The sequence below is a fragment of the Phoenix dactylifera genome, chromosome 17 (assembly GCF_051530095.1).
Source record: "Phoenix dactylifera cultivar Ajwa chromosome 17, Ajwa_hap1_PhDact_Kaust_v1.1, whole genome shotgun sequence".
Taxonomy (NCBI): domain Eukaryota; kingdom Viridiplantae; phylum Streptophyta; class Magnoliopsida; order Arecales; family Arecaceae; genus Phoenix; species Phoenix dactylifera.
This window is the reverse complement of record NC_143206.1, coordinates 15126484-15147342: the sequence shown is the minus strand read 5'-3', so window position 1 is coordinate 15147342 and position 20859 is coordinate 15126484. Positions and strand designations below refer to the sequence as shown.

Sequence of the window (20859 nt, the reverse complement as noted above, 5' to 3'; positions counted from 1 at the left end):
TTTATTTCATGATTGTAATTGGAATGAGATTTAAAATACTAGGTGAGAGATGAGATTGAATTTTGAAGAATTAGGGTATTTTCATTCTTTTCTCTTAACCAAAGGGCTAAAATGGTACTTATTTATTTTTCAGTCCCATTTTAGAATTCAATTCCTCCCAACCCTGATATGCCCTTAATGTTTGAAGTGGATAATTCTAGAGAAATAATTTGTTAGTGTTTAGATTAATGTGCAAATCAATATTGTTTTTTCCCTGGCATTTGCTATAGATTTTCCCCCTGGTTGTTATTTGACGAACATATTGTAGCCTTCGGTTGCTATGCTTCTCAAATTTCAATTTTAGGAAGGGCTTTCTTTATCTGGAAACTATGATAAGCAGAAGCCTGGCTGAGATCGAGTGCGAGCAAGACCAGAATACGGGTGTAACCTTTGGTGACTAGGAAAACATGCGACGTCGAAGCAAACAGCGGGATTGCTGTCTTCCCAAGGAGGTTGTGCTAATTTTCTCTTTTGAATAGAGACATCACGGGACTCCATTTTAGTTTTTCTACTTGCTTACCGAACGTAACCCTAACACGTCTTTTAAATCTCTTGCAGCCAGGAAATGATCATTTACGCCAATCTGTCCCAGAAAATTCACAGCCGGACCACATTATGATTTATGCAGCAGGAAACCTTGTTCTCTTCATTGCCACGTTCACGAATTCTTTGGCCGAGTTTAGCTGAGGCAATCGAATGGTGTTCTTTATGTGATAAAATGATTCAGATTATATACGTCCATGAATTAACCTGCTGATTAGATCGTCTCATTTGTTGCCATCATTCTAAAAATTTATTTTTAAATTCAGATATATATATATATATATATATATATATATATATATATATATATATATTTTCCTATTTTGTGTTGCTTGCTGTGCTCGAGTCAACAAATAATAATAAAAAAAAAATAGTATGATCCGTCCCCCATGCTTGTCCTCTGTTGCGTGATGTCCACTCCGACGGCTTGTAACCTTCGATTTCCATCACATTCTGTTAATGGATGGATGGAAGGTGAGTAATGCCACCACCACCTCGGTGGTCCATCCCACCATGACCATGCCTTTGCTCGCGCGATTCCCCTTCTCCATCCCCCTGCAAACCCTAAACCCTACTAAACCAAATACTCGTCTCCGTTCCCCATGGCCCGTCTTCCTCCTCATCCAGACCGGCTCCATCTCCAGCCTCAAGGTAGCCTGGCGCAAGGACCGCCTCCTCGACTCCGCCATCGAGCGCGACAAGCGGTGGCGCCTCTGCGCCCGCGTCGTCCGCGAGGTCCTCAACGAGCCCGGCCACGCCATCCCCCTCCGCTACCTCGAGAAGCGCCGCGAACGCCTCCACCTCCCCGTCAAGGTGAAGACCTTCCTCTCCCGCTACCCCAACCTCTTCGACCTCTACCCCGACCGCATCAAGCCCAAGACCGAGCCCGTCCCCTTCCTCCGCCCCTCCCCCCGCCTCCGCTCCTTCCTCGCCCTCGAAGCCTCCCTCCGCGCCCGCCAGGAGCCCCTCGTCCTCGCCAAGCTCTGCAAGCTCCTCATGATGTCCAGGGACAGGGTCATCCCCGCCGAGAAGCTCCTCAACGTCAAGCGCGACTTCGGCTTCCCCGACGACCTCCTCACCTCCCTCGTCCCCAAATACCCCCACCTCCTCCGCCTTGTCGGCAGCCCCGGCGAGGGCAGATCCTTTCTCGAGTTGGTCTCCTGGAACGAGGAGTATGCCAAGTCCGTCATCGAGCAGCGGGCCGACGAGGAGGCCCGCCTGACTGGCGTCCGGATGCGGCCCAACTTCATCGTCCGCCTACCCCCGGGGTTCTACCTCAAGAAGGAGATGAGGGAGTGGGTCAGGGACTGGCTGGAGCTTCCCTATATATCGCCGTATGCTGATGCCTCCGGGCGGCACCCGGCCTCGCCGGAGATGGAGAAGAGGATGGTCGCGGTGCTCCACGAGGTGCTCTCGCTCTCGCTGCTCAAGAGGGTGGCGGTGCCGGTTCTGGGGAAGTTCTGCGGGGAGTACCGTTTCTCGAATGCGTTTGCTAACACCTTCACGAGGCACTCGGGGATCTTCTATGTGTCGTTGAAGGGAGGGATCAAGACGGCGATGCTGAGGGAGGCGTATGACCAAGGGGAGCTGGTGGACAGGGATCCTTTGCTGGAGATAAGGGATAAGTTTGTGGAGATGATGGAGGAGGGGTACAATGAGTACATGGAGAGGTTGAGTACGAAGAGGGAGGCGATGCAGAAGGACTTGGAGTTGATGGCGAAGAGGAATGCTGAGCTGTCCGAGGATGACAACAGCGAAAGGCTGTGACCCTTTCTTTTTACAATTAGCCATCTTCTCAAATGGTGTTGGAAAATTCTCTTTTATCTCATGTTATAGAGGTTTACTTAGATTCAAACAGAACCGGGAGAATTGTCGATTTGAAAAATTGCTCAGAGATCTAATCTTTTCACTAGGGGTTGCGGCTTCTGATGTAATTTTATGGATTCTATATCACCTATGACAAATGGTTATCATGTAATCTGAAGAGGGGAGCTTTAATATTATTACTTGGCCTTGCTTATCTATGCAAACAGATGCCTGCAGTCGGATGTATTGTTTCAAATTTTCAATCAAGCAAGCAAGTATGAAGAAGAACCTTGTAAGTCATTCCCCTATCAATACCTTTTGTGATCATTCCTGAGTATGGCAGTGCTAAATCTATGAAGTACAAATTTTATAGTATTCTTATTTTTTTTTTTTGAATGTTTTCTGTCTTATATGTACTGTGATAGTGATGCAGATCTGTACTGCGATGTTGGATCATAAAACTAGAAAATGCCAAGCTAGAAGACTCCAGCAGTGTTTAACAATGTACCGTAATAGTAATGTAGAGCTATACTTGGGCATGTTAGTTTCTAAATATTTGTCCTGTGGGGTAATGTAAAGGTTGCTGAGGGATGAAAATTTTTCTTGGAACGTGTGGGAGGAGTAATTAGTAGGTCCACTAAGAAATTGTTTCCTTTGTGGCATTTATCTGAGAGAACTAGTTGAAAGGCGTACATTCTTAAAATGCGGAAGCAAATTAGGTATAGTAATTGGTAAGTTTCTTAAAGGGATTGGGAGAAAAAACAGTGGTGCTTGGAAATCCACGGAAGAGTTCTTTTGTGTCGGTGGAATCCGTGTATCGATAAGATACCTTTAGATGTCCATGACTTTTAGTTATGTAGTTAACAATTTGAACCTGGATGTAGATTGTGAAAGTATTTCCATAGGTGTAGGAAACATAAGAATGTTGTATAGGCTATTGGAGGGATGCTGATTTAGTTAAGTTACCTTTAAATTTAATTTCCAAGTACTGAATAAGACCCCACTTGTATGTGTTGAAGAGAAGAATCTACACTTAAATGCTTGTTTTTCTCAGAAAGGGCTCCTGCCCAAAGGAAAACATATCGGAATATATAACGTTCGCTTCATTGTGATCCTCTGCATTTCAGAAATAATTCTCCTAGGGAGGTTGTAATGCTTAATACTTCTACTCTACTTGAATGAATCTTCTCTTGTAGTATTCGTTTCTGATTATGTAAAGAATAATTTGAGGCCTCAAGTCAGTGCAATTCTTCAACCAGTGTAGGTCTATCTACCAGCAACTCTTGGCTTGGCCATTTCCACCGATGCCTTTCATGTTTTGCATCTTCATTTGCTTTCAGCAATGCCTGTAGCACGAGCTTAGCCTCTTCCATGGTTTCTTGAGCTTTTCAAATTTCAGCAGAAAACCAGTTGTCTGCTTTGTTTTTTCCTCTGCATCTTGCCACGCATGACTGATCTTAAGCCTTAGCATCTGCTGAAACTTGAAAGCACTAGAAATATCATACATTTTATTTGACTATCAATAACCATATATTAGAATTCTGTGTTATTCTTGTAATGTGTTACACTTGAATTTCTGCACTTGCTGTTGTTAAAGCAGTTCTTAAATTTTGCAATTGTTATCCCTAGGAGCAATAAAAAGAACAGCTCCAATATCGGAAGCAATAGTTAGATGGTTTCACATGTATTGTGTCGGTCACTTATTATCTTTCCTTAAGATATCACAAGCTGTCTGAGTCGTGAAGGTAAGTATCTATATCTACAAACCTACAACTATTTATGCATGCATGTGGATGTGTTTTTATTGTTCTATTATACATTTAGAAATTTTTCGAGTTTAGTAACATTTGTATTTGTTGTAATGCAACATTATACCCTATGCCGATGTAAACCATATCAACGTTCTAATTTTTTTTATTGTGATCTCTCTCTCTCTCTCATGCTTAAGTTTGCAAATTTTGACCTCATCACTTTATACCCTAAAGATTTAAGCATTGGTTGGTATCATGACATGCCATGAAACACACACCATGCTGCAAGGTTGCTTACACCTTAAAAGTACATGCCTTGTGGATATGCCTGTATTGGTGGGTATGTAACTATATCAGCTTCTCTCATAACCGAAGTTGTGAGGCAGTCAAGTGGTCCATAGACAGAAGGGCCCCTTGATGCACCTAGGAGTACCATTATTGGCCTGTTTGGATGGCTGGATAGGCCATCTGTGCATATCTCCAAACTATCTGGATTTTTCTCTTAAGGTGGGAAAGGGAGGGAAGAGTTGCAGGTATCAGGGAAGGTCCACTCTTATCCTAATCCTTGGTATCTAGGCATAGTGAAAACAACTGGAAATGTGATTTCCACTATCCTGAAAGATGGGCTTGTGGGTTCAATGAACTCCTACCACTCCTCAAATTTCTCCTCTCAATCATCACTTTAAACAGCAAATTTCACACCTTTCATAAGGTATTCCAAGATCAGAATAATGATGCCTTACTGACTTAGCATATCCTTTTTTAAGCAAATGCATATAATGCCTGATAACAGAACTTAACAAGCATTTACAAAAGCGTATCTTGATCATCAGACTATACAGTCATCCTCTGAGGGAAAAAGTAGTAATGCCTAAAAATTATATAACAATATGAATCTATAGAATGAAATTAAAGTATCTTCCATTAACAGAGTGCTGTGGAAACTATGATACTTCGACTACAATACATGATCTACTAAGAAGTCTAGAGAAAAAAAATAAATTTTATGATCTTTGAAAAAAGATTAAACTATTGCAAGATATACTCTATACTCAACAATTATATATCATAACCAATTAACCATTAAATAAGTATAAAGAGTACTGAACATATTAAATTGCATTAAATATTGTTCAATAAGATGTTGCCTACTTCAATGAGTATTAACCCTGATCTGATCTGAAGACATCAATAACATATAATACCAAGTGGTATGTAATCCATCGAGGCATCCAGGTCATTCAGGTATCTAACCATATGCCCATAACATCTTCAAGCTACTTGCTTGTTAAGGTTTCCATGCTATACTTGGGTTCCTCAGGGTTTAACCTTGAAGTTTGTACCGCATTCAAGCTTAAATTGATTCACATATAAATGCTTCCTAAGGGATATGTGCAATAGCTGTAATAGCATCCACCTCAAATCTATGCCATAATTTGGTTTAACATTCAATGGCATGTTCCTTCACGACATCCATACCTCAACTAGGTCCTCTTCGGTCTAACCTTAAGTTTGTAGTTTGCAACACATTCAGAGATGAGGCACATATTCGTGCTCCTAAGGGTTTCATGCAACATCTTGGTTCTCCAGGGTATGATCTTAGGTTCATACCACACTTATGCTTTGTGTCCACATCAATAAATACCTTATGGGTGCATACTGCATTTTCTCCACCAAGGATTCCGACTTTCCATATAATGAACAATCTTTGGATCCATGTTTACATGTTCTTGAAGGAATTCATACCACATTTGAGTCATAAAGGCTTCAAGTCTGTACTACATCTCCAAATAGTCAAAGAATCTTAAGGGCATCATTCAATTAACAGCTTCAATCTATTTCAGGTTTATCAAAGTCTTCATTGCCAAACAACTCTTATAGAATTTGATGCTAGCTTTATGCTTTACAACGTTGTAAAGATATGGCTAAATTTAGTCGTAGTTGATATCAAATTATCGTGATCATAAATGTTAACGTACCACTAGAACTCAAAAGCTCAAGCTATTAGGGAAGGGGTCAATAATATATATCAGGCCTCGATACCTCCTCATGTGCATCCTGAAGCATGCATATGAAAGTATAAACACGTAAGACTGAGTCAAGATAAAAATGAGTCAAGAATGACTCAACCAGGAAGGAGTCAAGAGATGAAAGGACTCAGGAACAAATGGGTGGTATAATGAAAATTGGCTTGAATGGAGATTCGAACTCATGACCCTTAGCTTTGATACCATGTAAACTGATTACTAGACTCCAAAAGCTTAAAATCTTGGGAAGGGGGCAACAGTGTATATCAGACCTTATCAATACTAATCTTGAAAGAAGCAATAACAATAATAGAACAAATTAGCACTGCCTACAATCTTTGCATGAATGATAATTTATGTGGATCAATGAGGAAGCAACCACGTACATTGATGTCCAATTGTTGAAAACAATATAGATTGAAAAAGATAATACAAAAAAAGAAACAGGTTACCTCCTTGGTTTTGCAACTGCCACCTAACTTCCTCTATCATTTCCTCCTGAGTTTGCAGCATGCGGCCCAGTTCTAATATGCAATCTGATCTGATGGATTTTTGTGAATAACATCTAAAATAGCATTGTCTGTCCCAATGTGAGGTGGCTCATTTGAACAGCTTCCTTTTGCAGAACATTTAACAATAACTTTTTCATGAAAAAAAAGCGTATTTGAAGCAAGGCATTCATAGCTACATCTTTTATAAGACTTTGTATCAGCAAATTAGCAGGAATCAGTTTTTCTTCGTGTTCATAAATGGATGATGTCCTACCCCCCCCCCCCCCCCCCCCCAAATTGCGAGTTAAAGCCAGATTTTATGCTGCTCAAACATTCACTGGTCTGGGCCAGGCCATCCGCTATAATCTGCCTTGCAGTAGACTGAATATAACAGCTTGCAGTAGACTGAATATCAGTGTGTGCTCCAAATTGTGGATATTCAACATAATTGAAGGAACAGTCATTCTTTATGCTTTCAAATCCCTAATTGTTTTATTAATTTCACGATCTCATTTATTGATTCATGAAACAATATCTTGACCGCTGAATAAGTACTTTTGATGTCAGATATTGGGGCACCAATATATTTTTCAGTATCAGCGTATGAGGTATGTAGGACTTTGTTAAACTCTACAATACCTTGGACTGCCATCTCCACTTGAACGCTCAGTTATTCCAATGCATTTGAATTTTCTTCAGCATTAGCTTTTTGAGCTTGGGTGCCAACATTTTCAACTGAAAGGTATATTTTCTCCTTTGGGTTTTGGTTTGACATTGTTTCTCTCGGCATCCATGGAAAGAATTTGAATTTTGGATTTGGCAGGACCAGAGCCTTTGTCCTGGTTTATATTCTCTACCTTAGAATTTCCATCAAGAAGTCCATTGACTGTTGATTCGATTATTCCCACTTCCAGAGATTCTGCAGTATTCATGTCATACAGCTTTTTGATCACTAATGGGGCATCGGCATTTTTTTTTTTTTTTTGCTTCTAGAATACGATTTTCCTTGCATTTCACAATATTTTCTAATTCCTTTATTTTTAATACTTGTTCATCCAACAATTTTCTTAAATGGAATAACTTTTTCAAGTTCTCACCATTCTCAAGCTGCTGAACTTGAGTTGTAGCAAGAGCTGCTCCCCTCAATAAGTCCAAGTTTTACTTCAGTTCCACCTCTATTTGCTGTGCATCTTTTAGCCTCTTTTGCAGGTCCGCAATTAATGCTTCTCAACAAAGACCTTCATAGCCTGCTCCATGTGTTTATGTATTTCCTTGAAGAAATGAATCCACAATGTTTTTGATGTACTTAGATGCATCTTGTAGTGATTTGCAACCATCCAGAAGGAAATGTGTCAAATCAATAATTGTCTTCTCCCGCTCATCAGATGATACACTGATTTCTGCATCTCTTGCAGCGACAAGATTTGAGAGTTTCGAGTTTTCTTGGATCAGAAAACACACTTGGTTATTAATTCTTTGATTACCTGTTCTCGAGAGCTCAGAGTTCTCTGCTGAAGACGAGTCATCTTCCTCAAAGCCCCTTCTTGCTGAAGTGTAGCAATCTCTTTTTGCAAGATAAAGAACTGTTTTAACTGTATCCACCTCAACCTGCTCTGGGACCTGCTCCATCTCATGTTGCCATGTTTTGAGTGTCACCACATACTCGTATGCGGACATTATCTACATGGATAGCCTTTACTGCAATGATATGCTCTTCTGACGATTCTCTACCATATTCATGTTCTCTAAGATGTGTCCCATCATGTACTTTGTAAGAGTTCCCAAGTATCTGTTGTTCTCTTGCTTCAGGTTATCAAGCTCTTCATTCAATGTAACTTGTGATTTCATAGCTTTAATCAAGATTCTGGCATCCTCAACTCCCTTTCAACATCACCAAAAACTGCCAAGGTATGTCCCCCTTTCCGTCAGCTGGGCTTTTATGTGGAAACTTGTAAGTGTGATTTTGAGATGCAATACCAACTTCGAAATCTGCTTTAGCTTATATCTGCTCCACCTATGAAAGTTGAATTTTGTTAAGCTATGCCACTTTAAAATTAGTTTGACCATGCAAGGCAGCCAACAGCAGCTGTACTATTAAATTATTTAGAAGGCCTGACACAGATTGTTTAACTTACTGGTGGATGCATATATAATTCTTGTTTCTGTAATTTACACTAGGGTGTCTCCAACTTGAAGGGTAGACATACAAATCATTGCATTGAAGAAATCATACTTTAAAAGACATATCTAGTATGTAATGTGATTCTTACAAGCGAGAATTGCAGCTTGTTCAGAGTCCAAGTAATGTAGTTTGCAATGCAAATCAGAACTTCCTTGTTGACATCCAACATGAACATTAGTCCATGGATTTTTGTCTGCAGAAATGTTGGAGCCAAAGTGCTAAGCTGAGATGCCATGTTCACTTTATATATCTTTGAGGGTGTTAAATTTTCAGAAATAAATTACCTAAAATGATTTTTACGGTGATTCTAAGGCTCGATAAGTTGCCAAATCAAAAATTTATATCCTCTCAACCTCCATTTGCGGATATTTTCAAAGGGCAGGGAGATCTCAACCTTTTTCTCCAAACATCAGAGAATTAAAACCTTGTCGACAAGTGCAAGCAAGCATGTACAAATCCCACCAGTTCTTGCATGAGCACGGATTTTTATTTGATCTTAAAACATTTGTTGCTGTCAGTCTAGGATGTTTAGAGCTACCTGTGAGCTGTTATATGAACCATGAAAAGTGTATGCTGGAAGTATCAAGATACAACTTAGGCCCCCTAACAACTCGGTTTCAACCAAACATGTCGTAGCAACAAAGTCAATTTGGGCATGTAGTTGTTGTCAAGAAATTTAGATTTTGTTTCCATGAAAAAGAGAGTTTATGTTACTCTAACTGTTCAATCTACAGTGCTGAATTTGGGTCAATATGAAAAGCTGCACGTCTCATGATATACTGAAGTGTAGATATGAATTTGTGACATGGTTGACCTTTTGCCTCCAATATATAAATTTATAATCAATGTTTTAAAAAGCAGATGCAGTATGCGGGCGGTCAAGAGACCGCATAATGCATATGCATTATGCAGCGGCATATGGGAGCACATATATCTTTTAAATATTTTGTGCTGAAAAGTATTTAGTATTTTAATATTTAAAATAAATAAAATATATTATAGTAATAACAATATTTTTTATAAATAATAATGATATCTAGCAATTAATGCTTATTACTTAGTACTCGATTCTAAGTAGCGATGATTATAGAATAATCAATACATTGACATTTGACAATGTTAATATACACATATCTGGCTGGGTTGGAACCCAACTAATCATTAGCTTAACATGCCTATTTTGCATGGGCCTCAATTAGAGTGGCAACAAATATGGTTGCCCAATGCCAAAAGGGCCATGTATGTGGTCATATAATGATAATTAGGCTGCATATGCAACCCCACAGTGCTAATTCTACTACATATATGTCTACAAAGTGCTGAGCGGACCATTTTTCAGCCCACATATGGGCTGACCACATAGGATAGCGGCATATAGGGTATGCGTCTTAGTTAGGAGACTGCGGCCGCATATGTGGCCGCATATGCAGCCTTATGCACATTTTAAATTAACAACTTTCCTAAACTAGTATCTGATGTCAGATCATTCTGTCTTTTCATAGATCTGCTTTTGCATTTTCCCTGTACTTTTTTAGCATAAGCTTCTGCCATATGATCTAGAAATAATTTACTGTCCTATTAGCAAGCCTATCAAGGAAATAAATCCTATTACGTATCTATGGGAGCAACAACACAAAATTTCTGTGATTTTAAAACATTACAATTTGGAAAATTCTAGCATATGACCATCTAACAGTGAATCAGACTAATTTTGTTAGCAAAGAATTAGACATTGGTAGCTACCAAATTTACACTTGTAACCTTGTTCATCTACTTGCTAGATATTTTATTCTAGCACATAAAAGCTTTACATGCTGCATGATGAAAGTTTGAGACATGGAAATTTGGATAATGGGCAATGACTGTCTACCTAGTTAGTCTAGCACTGTGTTGTAGACAAGCATCCAATTGTTGCTTGCAGCTGTCTAACTCCTTTGAAGTATCGTCACCCTGAAGGATTAAAAACAAAAATTTTACCGAAAAATGAAATAGAACTCCAAGAAAATGTATGGATAAAATTAAGAAGTAGCAAAAACTTTCATTCTGGGGAGCCACCATCAAGCAAGCAAATGGTAAAATGGCTTTGATCACAATCTATGGAGTTTCTATTTAAAATAACACAAATTGTATTGGACCTATTTGAAATTATCATTTATAATAAAAAATTTTGCACTCCTTTGTGAAATATTTGGCAATAAAGACTAGAGCTCTACACGTGTACTGTGTAATGCCAAAATTATCAAATAGGATTAAAACCGAAAAAGAAAAAGTGGTGGAGTTGCGTAAGCCTGAGGTCCACCAGGTTAGATAGTTCAAGAATTTATTAGAAGTTGGCATTATTCAGGGGTGGAGTTGTACCCTAGAGCATTAACATTATAACACTAGATATATTGCACTTGCGCAATCTCCTTGCTGCGAGTGATAAAACTCTAATCCTCTCTTGTTCAATGGAGAGAGTGGGAGTGGGGCGTTCAGCACTCGGGATGGGCAGTCTGCGGTCTACTCTTGGCAATCGAGTAAGTTGGTTAATTCTTCTTTTTGTTTCCATTCCTTGTCTCCAATCTTGATTCCTGTTCTCCACCGCTTCCTCGGCTTCAAGGTACTTTTGCTGGAGTTTGAGATCGCTTGAAACCCTAATATTTTAGGATGATTTATTTATAGAAATGTTAACTTTGTTTATTTGGTAGGGCTTGAAATAATTCAATTAGTCCCTTAATGAACTCATTGTTGTCCATGATTCGTTTATCTTGGGAAAGTTAATTTTTGATTACCAAGGTAGTGGATATCAATCGAAACATGAATAATTGATGTTCAATTTCTATTTTTGATCAGATATGGGAGTGAACTTTTGGATGTACACATCCAACAAAGGAAATATTATAGATCTCAACATATTATTATCGTAATTTGTTGCTTTAATAGTGGATGGGAGATGTTGTTATGATCCCAAAACCCTATGGATTGCATAGGTCCCAAGAATCACACTTGATTTCTCTGGAATAGGGTGCCAGTGAACTGGACCTTAAGTGCACTCTTCATCAGCTTTGAAAGCAATCTTTCATGATCAAAATCAGTTCCTTAAAAAAAATCAACTTGCATGATGAAATTATTGCTCTAAAGGAAAGTCAATATTTGATTTTTACCAATTTATTAGGTCCCTGTTGTTCTGAATCAAAGAAACTGACATTTGCTTATTTGGGCTATATTTTTTATCCTTTGATAGTGATTCAATTGAATTATAAAGCTTTGATTTTGCGGTTTGATGGAACATATGTGCTTATGGCTATTCACATGGAAAGAATTTAGATCCTCTCTAGTTTGCTTATTTGGGCTATATTTTTTATCCTTTTATAGTGATTCAATTGAATTAGAAAACTTTGGTTTTGCGGTTTGATGCAACATATGTGCTTATGGCTATTCAAATGGAAAGAATTTAGTTCCTTTTTAGTTTGTGTTTGAACTAGACATGTCCAAGCAGCGAAGGATCGCCCAATAAGAAATCCAAGCACACTTCTATCAAGCGCATATATAAAAGTTTGAAAATTTTATTTTATTTGAAAATTAGAAAATTTTATTTTTATATGGCCTGTAAGATTAGAAATTTGTGGACTCTAGAATTAGAATTTTATGGGGACTCTGGTATTTTATTTTTATGCAGACTCTTATTATGGTTTTGGATTGTCTATATAAACCTCTTTTTTTGGTAATATATATAAACTCATTACCATGGTCTGCCGAACTGGGCCGAACCGTCCAGTTCGGGCAGTACTGAGCTGACCCGATGCGAAACCAGGTTGGTTCGCTTCTATTTTTCGGCTCCATTCAAATTTCGGTTCGCACTAAGTCGACCCAGTTATAAATCGGACCCTCTTTTGATTTGTTTGTGCCTCTATTTGTTGTTGGGAAGGCTCGAGAAGGCCTTCCCAACTATAATTGAAAGCGGCGGAGAGGTTTCCACTGCTTCTCCTTTCCAATAACTCAAAAATTACACCGATTCACAGGTGAGTTTCAGTTTACGCATGCTACACAGTATAGGAACCACGGTGCACGGTATGGTAGAGTCTGCGAGGATACGATTGTATATAGGGGACAGGCTCCTCGAGGTCATTCAGAAGGACATGATGCAGCTGCAGATGACCTCGCACGTGGAATAGAATCTATAGACGTATCAGATTTCGAGTTGTATACTGGATTCTATTATCCGCAGCCATAGACAATCTATGACCCATATGGATACGCATATGGATATGGATATGGATATGGTGTCTGAGGCATGTTTCGGTGGTTACTATTCTACGCAGTTCGGAGCATTTTACGGGTCGGATTTTGTTATCGGCATATTCGAAGGGCTCCTCCACAGCTGTATTATCAGACAAAGGACACATCTCAAAGCCAGAGTTTTAGCGAGAGATCCGAGAGTGCTTATAACCAGCGCGCGTTCTTTATGGGATGAGCGTATAAGACTACAACGCCGCTTGGTTAGAGGGGTGGGCTAATGTGCCTTTTGACTATGTTGATGATCCGGAGATCTATGAAAGGCATCGCCACTCGACCCTATTTTAGATATCGATATGTATATTGTACTTTAAATGTATGTAATTGATTATATTATTTTTTAATTTTCACGTCACTACTTGATTTGAGGATATTTTATGTTGTTCATTGTAGCATGCAATATTTCACTAATCATTTTATGATTTGTATCATTTTAAAACAATAAGATGCATCATTTAAGTTAAATCAGAATCATAGAAACATCAAACAAACCTCAAAAAATATTAAAAAAATATTAAATTAGAATTAAAATCATTGAAAAAGTTCAAAAAGAGGGATTACCAATTAAAAATTCTTGAAAACTTAAAAAAATAGGTGTGCCGGTATGGAACTGGCACGCCCTACCCATACCGACACGGCATGGTGCTAAACCGGTACCGAACCGTACTGGCCGCCGACCGGTACCGGTTCGGCGGGCATTGTCTATTACTATATTAATTGAGAATACGGTTTGCAGTATTGAGATTTGAGAATGGAGGACATTGAATTACCCTCTCCCTCTACCTTTTTCTCCTCCTCGTCTCTTCCCTCCTCTCTCTCCTTCTTCTGTCCTGCATCACCAAGTCATCATCGCCCCTTATGTATTGTGCAATAACAGATGATTGGATAGGACTAGGATGTACATGTACTACACTCTTCACTCACCTTCTATTATGTGATACACAAATGGTGGGTTATTGAACTAGATCCTCCATCAATGGGGATCTGAACTCAAATGGATATGATGTTATGCTAGACTTCTTTGATACCTTATTCAAGTTGCAGTGAAATCTGTCTTCCTGCACTGCCATTTGGAATTTCTAGAAATTTATGGCAGACTTCCACACTAGGTTCTATGTTGACTGCATCATGTAATCTTCTTGTTGCTGGGCTGAATTTCTAACTGTTAAACCTCTTCAGTTTAGGTATGTTAGTAGTAGAATTTGTTAAAGTTATTGGCATGTATCAATGATAAATGGTAGAGGCAACCTGTGCGCATTGGGATAATGTCTTATGAAGTTTAGCAAGTGGACTGTTAGTGTTTTCTTCTCTTACTATGATACAAGTACAAAATAATGTATTATGTTCTCTGTTTAGCAATCACTTGTTATGGGTGTTATTCTAGGATGGTGAACCCTAAAAATCTGTAGGTAGGTAATCATAGTACAGGTGGATCTCACTCCCCTTCTCTCAAAAAGTTATGTTTTCCCTATTTTGATTTGGGTAAGCTATTGTTATTTATGGTCTAATGTTGGCAACAATTATAATTAATCTGCACTGTTGATTGTTATACATGAAGTGCAAGAGCATATAATTGTTGAAGCCCTTATGTTATGGGGAAAGCCAACATAAAGCTGCTACATTTAAATAGCTTCAATAGCTTCTCTGAGACAATAGCTCTTCATGGTCATCCTATCAATTCAAAAGATAAATAAAGGAGCCTTCCCTACATTTTTTAGCTGTCACTTAGTTTCACCAGTTTATTACTCTATCATCCTTTTAGCTTCTATAGGTATTAGAATGTTGAATTTGAAGTATTACTGGTTGTCAATGATGATTCTCTGTTTTAGATATGATTTTTAACTGCAGAAGCATGCCATTTTTATTCGCTCATACTGATAAGCTAGTTTGAAGCATCTGAAAGACTGCAAAACTAGAGTTGCTCACCACTTTAAAATTTGTAAATATTGTCATTGAGCACATCAATTCTTCATTTTGATGGATATGTAAGATCAGCATGCTATATCATGTATTCATTGTGTTATGGAGCATTGAATTGCTTATGCCCATGATGAGTGAAAATAGACAAGTGACAGCGGTGCAGGAAGTGATCAATTTATCCTAGAACACATGCATGATATTTGCTGTACTCTTCTTTTTTATCTTAACTTGTATCATGCTGTTCTATACTCGTCTAGGAGGAATACTTAATATATAACTTATATCATTTCTTTCCATGTTTTCAGCTTATGGGAAATTGGTGGACCACTTCATTTAAGCAGGACATGCTTCATGCTCAATTATTCTGTATCAACTTTGTCATTTTTTTCTCCTCTGCCCTCCTGTCACCTTATGGAATGGGTGATGACTTGCGCCGATCTCATCCACAAATGTTTGGTGTCTACATGTTTGCAGAGGTTCTTGCTTTGCTTTTCTCAATATCTGCACTCATAATTTTTGTCAGGCTCCCCTGCCTCTCTTCTGCTCGTGTTCCATATTTTGTAGCTTTGCTTTCTGTGTTGGCTCTGGGATCATATCCTATCCTTCTGTTAGTCTATGAATGGTTTCTCTTCGCGGCGCACCTTGGCATGCCTCTGCTGGCTTATGTTGTAGGCACTGCTTCCTCTGTTTTGCTGCTTGTTTTCTGTTTCGAGCTCCCCATACGTGGTTTCATCTCCTGTCTGAACCGAGAGCATTCTGGTATAGACCAGACAGCGTTGGATGTGTTGATATCTAAACTGGCAAGTAGAGGTGCCATCATCACTGTGGCCATGTATTCCCTGAGCCTTGGGCTGCAGTCTGTTGCTCGTTTTTCTGGCATTCGCAATTCGATGTCAGCACATGTTATCATCATCCTCACCATCGTATGGCTGCAGAGTGGTGTCCCAAGTTTGACCCACCCTCCTCAATTTGAGAGTGTTGCAGCACCTACTCAGATGTCAGAGCCATAATTGAGTCCTCGCTGTGAGTGATGCCTGTGAAGAACAGTTTATATTAGAGTTCTATGTTTTGTATTGTTGTGAACATTTGCTTTCTGTTGCACTCTCGTTTCAGGATGCTGTTTACTGTTTAAATTTCAATGTGGTAAGTTTGTATTATTATATTGAGCTGAGTCACTGTTTTAAATAATGCATTGCTTGCAAATATAACCATAGAGGTGTTATGATAATGTTGTGTGATAGTATTGTTTTTGGGATATCGGATGTGAGAATGCGAAGATATGCTCCAAGATATTTTTCTTATATGCAGGGCAAACTCGTTCAGAAGATGTCAGCAGTCCGAACTCCATTCCAGGGAGTAATGTGAGAGAGGAAAGTGGGGGAAAGTATGTTTAGCTTCAGAGAAACCTGTTAATATTCTATCATGATTGATTAATACTTTAGTTTCAGAGTGCTATTCATCAGACTCCATGTCTTCGCAGCAATCAAACAACTCCCATCTTAAATGAAGAAACCTGCTTAATTAGCTGAGTGTTACTTTGAAACAAAGATATAATATATGCATTTACATGTTAAAACTCATTTCGGAAGAACACATCTATTCTATTTATAGTGTAGCTGAGAATGGAGCCACCCACCAAAATGGAGGAAGCCAAGCCTGTATAAATACCCTGCCTCCTAGTGGTGTGGGGAGAAACCCAATCAAGTGTGGCCTCGGCCTCGTTATCAGGCTCCATGCACCACCCATTAGGAGAGGAATTGGGAGGGGGGCAGGGGTTGTATCTTTTCGGACAAAAGAAAAATTCTCCTTCCTTCACACAAATCCACCATTGGATCACACAATAGTCGTTTCAAGATAAGTTCAAACATCTTTTGGAGAGAAATACGAACTTCAAGTCCAACTAGAGAATGTTGGCATCCAGTTCAACGTAAAAAATTAAGCCATTAAATTTTAAGCTGAATCATCTAGATCTACGTCTCACTAATTATTTTATATTGGACCGAACCTTGCACAGAATCCTCAAAAACAAATACTATACTTAGCTTAAAATAATTTTGATGTTCGCATATACTATGCGGAAGAAAATCTGCATAAAAAGTATATGCAGACGTGTGCAACTGAGATTTGTCTCTTGATCGATGGTGGATAAACTACTTAAAGAGTGCAACAATGTACTAAATCTGACCTTTTGCAAGGATGCTTGCATAAATTTCTAATCTAAAGAACATCTGCTAAGAACAATATGCGGAAATCCGCAGATGGACTAGCAGGCGGCGACAGTAAATCGCAGCCATTTGCACTTTTCGGTCCGAGCTGGAAAACAAATATGTTGAAATATTTAGAGAAGAAGAAGAAAAAAAATAAAAAAAAGAAAAAAATAATTTTATCTCTTTATTTTATCATATTCGGTACATCTCAGTGGTTATATATATTTGTGTACATATTTTATACATGAAAAATAATGTAGGTTGATATAGTATCTCATTAACAATAAAAAATATTATAGGTAATATAGGTTGTCATGTGATCCCTAAAGTCATTCTAATAAGATTATGCTAATAAAAAAAAGTTAATATAGGTTGACACATAATAATGTTAATAAAAAAAATATTATGAGTTGTTGTTATGTGATTTTTAAAATAGGATTATTAAGGGAGCAACTGGCTTTTCTTAAGTACCTGTTTTGTGCTGCGGTTATCACTGCCTTTAGCCGAAGCAAAATGGTGACAAGACCGCCCCATCTTCCATTGATTAATTTTAAGCAACTATTAAATTAAGAGTTGGAGCCCAGGTAGAGGAAATACAAGTAACCCATGTATTTAATTTTAATTTCCTTTCAGGCGAACAATTTTATTATTTATTTTTTTTTCCAACATACGTGCACAACTTGTTTCCTTCAAATCGAAGGGAAAATAGTCAAAGAATAAGAAAATAAATTGAGGTACCCACAGTGGTTAGGATGTTATAAAAAAGGTCCTACGAATTCACAACCCAGCACTTCTCCCTGATCTCCCCCTGGCTTCCAGTGATCACCTCGATAGAACCCATCTTCACCATGGCAGCTGCAAACTTGTCAGCCCAAGCGGACTGGTCCTTTGCATAGTACCACACAAGCTTCGCCGTCTCGGAGCTAGCTTGCAGTGTCTGGTCCGAAGTCAGCACTCCCCTGTGCTTCAACAAATTCCAGTAGTACAAGTTGTCAAGACGAGCCGGCGTGACGGCATCGAGGACCACCGTCGTCGGGTCGGTGCGGTTGGCCGTCGACGGCGGGCACTCGGCCTTCAAGTGCGCCGCGAAGGCTGGATCCATGGAGGGATCTTGAGCACCGTACAGTCGGCTGGTGAAGGACGAGCAGTGGGAGCGGCCAATCGAGTGGGCTCCTGAGAGTGTGACCATCTCGTCGAGCGACATGCCCTTCTTCGCAAAGTTCTTCTTAAGTTGGTCGGCCTTCAAGTTCGGCAATGGAATGTTGCCGGCAGTCTCGGATGCTCGCGAGATTCTTCCGTCACGCCTCCCAGCCGGCACTTGGTAGTCGATGCCGCCGGCTAAGTAGGCACTGTCGCGCGCGGCGAAGGCAAGGATGTCGGCGCACGAGACCTTGCGAGGGCAGTGCGCTTCTACCGCAGCTTTCGCCGCATCGATCACTTCGAAACCTCGCAAGCTTGGGTTGTTTGGCGCGGCCTCTTTCTCTGCAGAGTTCCCAGGGGTGGAGTTAAGAAGCACGGAAGCATCGCACCCCTGGAAGCCATGCACGGAATTATATCGGTCAAGCCACCTTTCAATAACTTCAAGAATAGTAGAGGGGAAGTTTAATTTACGGTGAAATCTCTTCCATGGATAACGAAGTTTATCCATATATAGCTTATAATAGCTCATCTTAATTGAATTAATCCTGATGAGTTCTAGCTTAACCATGTGGTTAGCCTTGTATATACTGTATGTGCATGGTTTTAGTTTACAGAGATGACAAGTACGTACATACCCTAACGAAGCAGTCATGGAAATGCATCCTAATATATGTTCTTAGTTTCGAGCCTTATTGAGCTGAATCCCAATGCCCTAAATCAAGTCTAAATTGAAATTAATTTTGAACTTATCAAATGGGTTCAAACTTGGATCGCCCATCAAGCTTGGTTCGTGCTTATTTCAAGCTGAGCTTTACTCAAATAAATAGACAGCACAAGAATGAAATATGAACAAGATCTCATAGTTCTTTGATTTAAATGGTAAGGCTCATGCGAGACTAGTGTGTACTGCTGATGTATAAAAAAAAAAAAACAACAATATCTCATAGGCCTCATAAGGGGATTTTTTTTTTGAAGAAAAAAGAAGAAGAAAGAAACAAAGCAAAGCAAGAAATAAAAAAAGAAAAAGGGATTTTTTTAAAAATCAATCTTCCCCGTTGCCGATCAGCGATGAAGATGGAACGGCCAGGATTAATCATTTGCAACCCAACGCAGTGTTGACCAATGATCGCCTATCTCAAAACCCTAACTTCCGGAGACCCATTCCTTCCCGGACCTCGGAGGCCCAGATCGTAACCCTAGCGGCGGCTATCCTCCACCACCGGAGCGCCGTTGACACTGCCAAGATGCAGATCTTTGTCAAGACCCTCACCGGCAAGACCATCACCCTCGAGGTCGAGTCTTCGGACACGATCGACAACGTCAAGGCCAAGATCCAGGACAAGGAGGGCATCCCGCCGGATCAGCAGCGCCTCATCTTCGCCGGAAAGCAGCTCGAGGACGGCCGCACCCTCGCCGACTACAACATCCAGAAGGAGTCCACCCTCCACCTCGTCCTCCGCCTCCGCGGCGGCGCCAAGAAGCGGAAGAAGAAGACCTACACCAAGCCGAAGAAGATCAAGCATAAGAAGAAGAAGGTCAAGCTCGCCGTTCTCCAGTTCTACAAGGTAGACGACACCGGCAAGGTCACGAGGCTCAGGAAGGAGTGCCCCAATGCCGAGTGCGGCGCTGGGACCTTCATGGCCAACCACTTCGATCGCCACTACTGCGGCAAGTGCGGCCTCACCTACGTCTACCAGAAGGCCGGAGCTGAGTGAGAGATCCGTTTGGAGATCGGTATATAGAGAGAGGCTTTCGATTCTAGATCTATTTCTAAGGGTTTATTTAAATGGTTTGTCTCTTTAAAGTCTAAAGTCTTGAAGGACACAAAAAATACATTTGAGATCTAATTTTTGGTTAATGTTTTTATGACATGGATGGATTATGTTACATTTGAAACTGGAATTTTGTGATTGCCGGAATGCTTGATTGTTGGTTTATCTGACGGCCAGATATCGTGCTTTTAATTCTTGAAATTATTTTCTGGGGGGAATGTTTGATGATATCTTGTTTTTGTTATGTTAGTTTATTTATTTTTATAATGCATTTGAATAATGAGTTACCCTAGATTTTTTTTTTCATTTATTTTCTTAAACTGATGACAAGCAGCAGCGTCTCTTGATGTAGAATTTTGTAATACGGGAGATATGATCAATATAAGAACTACTGTAAATGAGATCAGTTTTTGGCTTGTCCAAAGTCTGTCTCAACATAGTCTTTAGATTCCTGTTTCTTCTTTTCTGATGGAGAGTTATTTGTTGTTAGTTATGCACCTAATTCCATCTCATTCTATTTAACACTATCCACTATAGATGAACCATATTATGCACCTAATTCCATCTCATTCTATTTAACACTATCCACTATAGATGAACCATCTATGCTTTCTCTAGGACACTCAGTTATCAAATTTTGTATGCATTCATCTATGCTCTAATTTTGTATCCCTTTCATGTTTGTCCATTTTCAGCCTTATAGCTT

General features: G+C 39.6%; 2 protein-coding genes and 1 pseudogene across 22 annotated transcripts; 2 read left to right on the top strand and 1 right to left on the bottom strand.

Annotated features, from left to right (window-relative positions):
* The first annotated feature begins 925 nt into the window (after nucleotides 1-925).
* On the top strand, nucleotides 926-16194 carry LOC103709639 (Ubiquitin carboxyl-terminal hydrolase family protein). Of its 21 annotated transcripts, none has more exons than XM_089928297.1 (6): nucleotides 926-2680; nucleotides 4018-4133; nucleotides 7225-7265; nucleotides 7357-7399; nucleotides 8467-8565; nucleotides 15340-16194. In XM_089928297.1, exon 1 carries the CDS (start codon nucleotides 1042-1044, stop codon nucleotides 2347-2349), a length of 1308 nt encoding a protein of 435 aa, XP_089784423.1. In that variant the 5' UTR covers nucleotides 926-1041; the 3' UTR covers nucleotides 2350-2680; nucleotides 4018-4133; nucleotides 7225-7265; nucleotides 7357-7399; nucleotides 8467-8565; nucleotides 15340-16194. The 21 variants fall into 21 exon arrangements, with proteins under 21 accessions (XP_089784423.1, XP_088569865.1, XP_089784419.1 ...); XM_088713739.2 differs by having other exon boundaries at nucleotides 8073-8565; XM_089928293.1 differs by having other exon boundaries at nucleotides 7357-7866; nucleotides 7981-8565.
* Nucleotides 16195-17717: 1523 nt separating this feature from the next.
* Nucleotides 17718-19408, bottom strand: LOC103709710 (peroxidase 5 pseudogene; annotated as a pseudogene).
* An 81-nt stretch (nucleotides 19409-19489) lies between these two features.
* Nucleotides 19490-20318, top strand: LOC103709637 (ubiquitin-ribosomal protein eS31 fusion protein-like). Its single transcript, XM_008795084.6, has one exon. It carries the CDS (start codon nucleotides 19626-19628, stop codon nucleotides 20094-20096), a length of 471 nt encoding a protein of 156 aa, XP_008793306.1. The 5' UTR covers nucleotides 19490-19625; the 3' UTR covers nucleotides 20097-20318.
* Nucleotides 20319-20859: the final 541 nt, after the last annotated feature.

Excerpts from the sequence above, each read along its gene's own strand:
- LOC103709639 (XM_008795089.6), top strand. The coding sequence starts at position 1,042 with ATGGATGGATGGAAGGTGAGTAATGCCACCACCACCTCGGTGGTCCAT.
- LOC103709637 (XM_008795084.6), top strand. The coding sequence starts at position 19,626 with ATGCAGATCTTTGTCAAGACCCTCACCGGCAAGACCATCACCCTCGAG.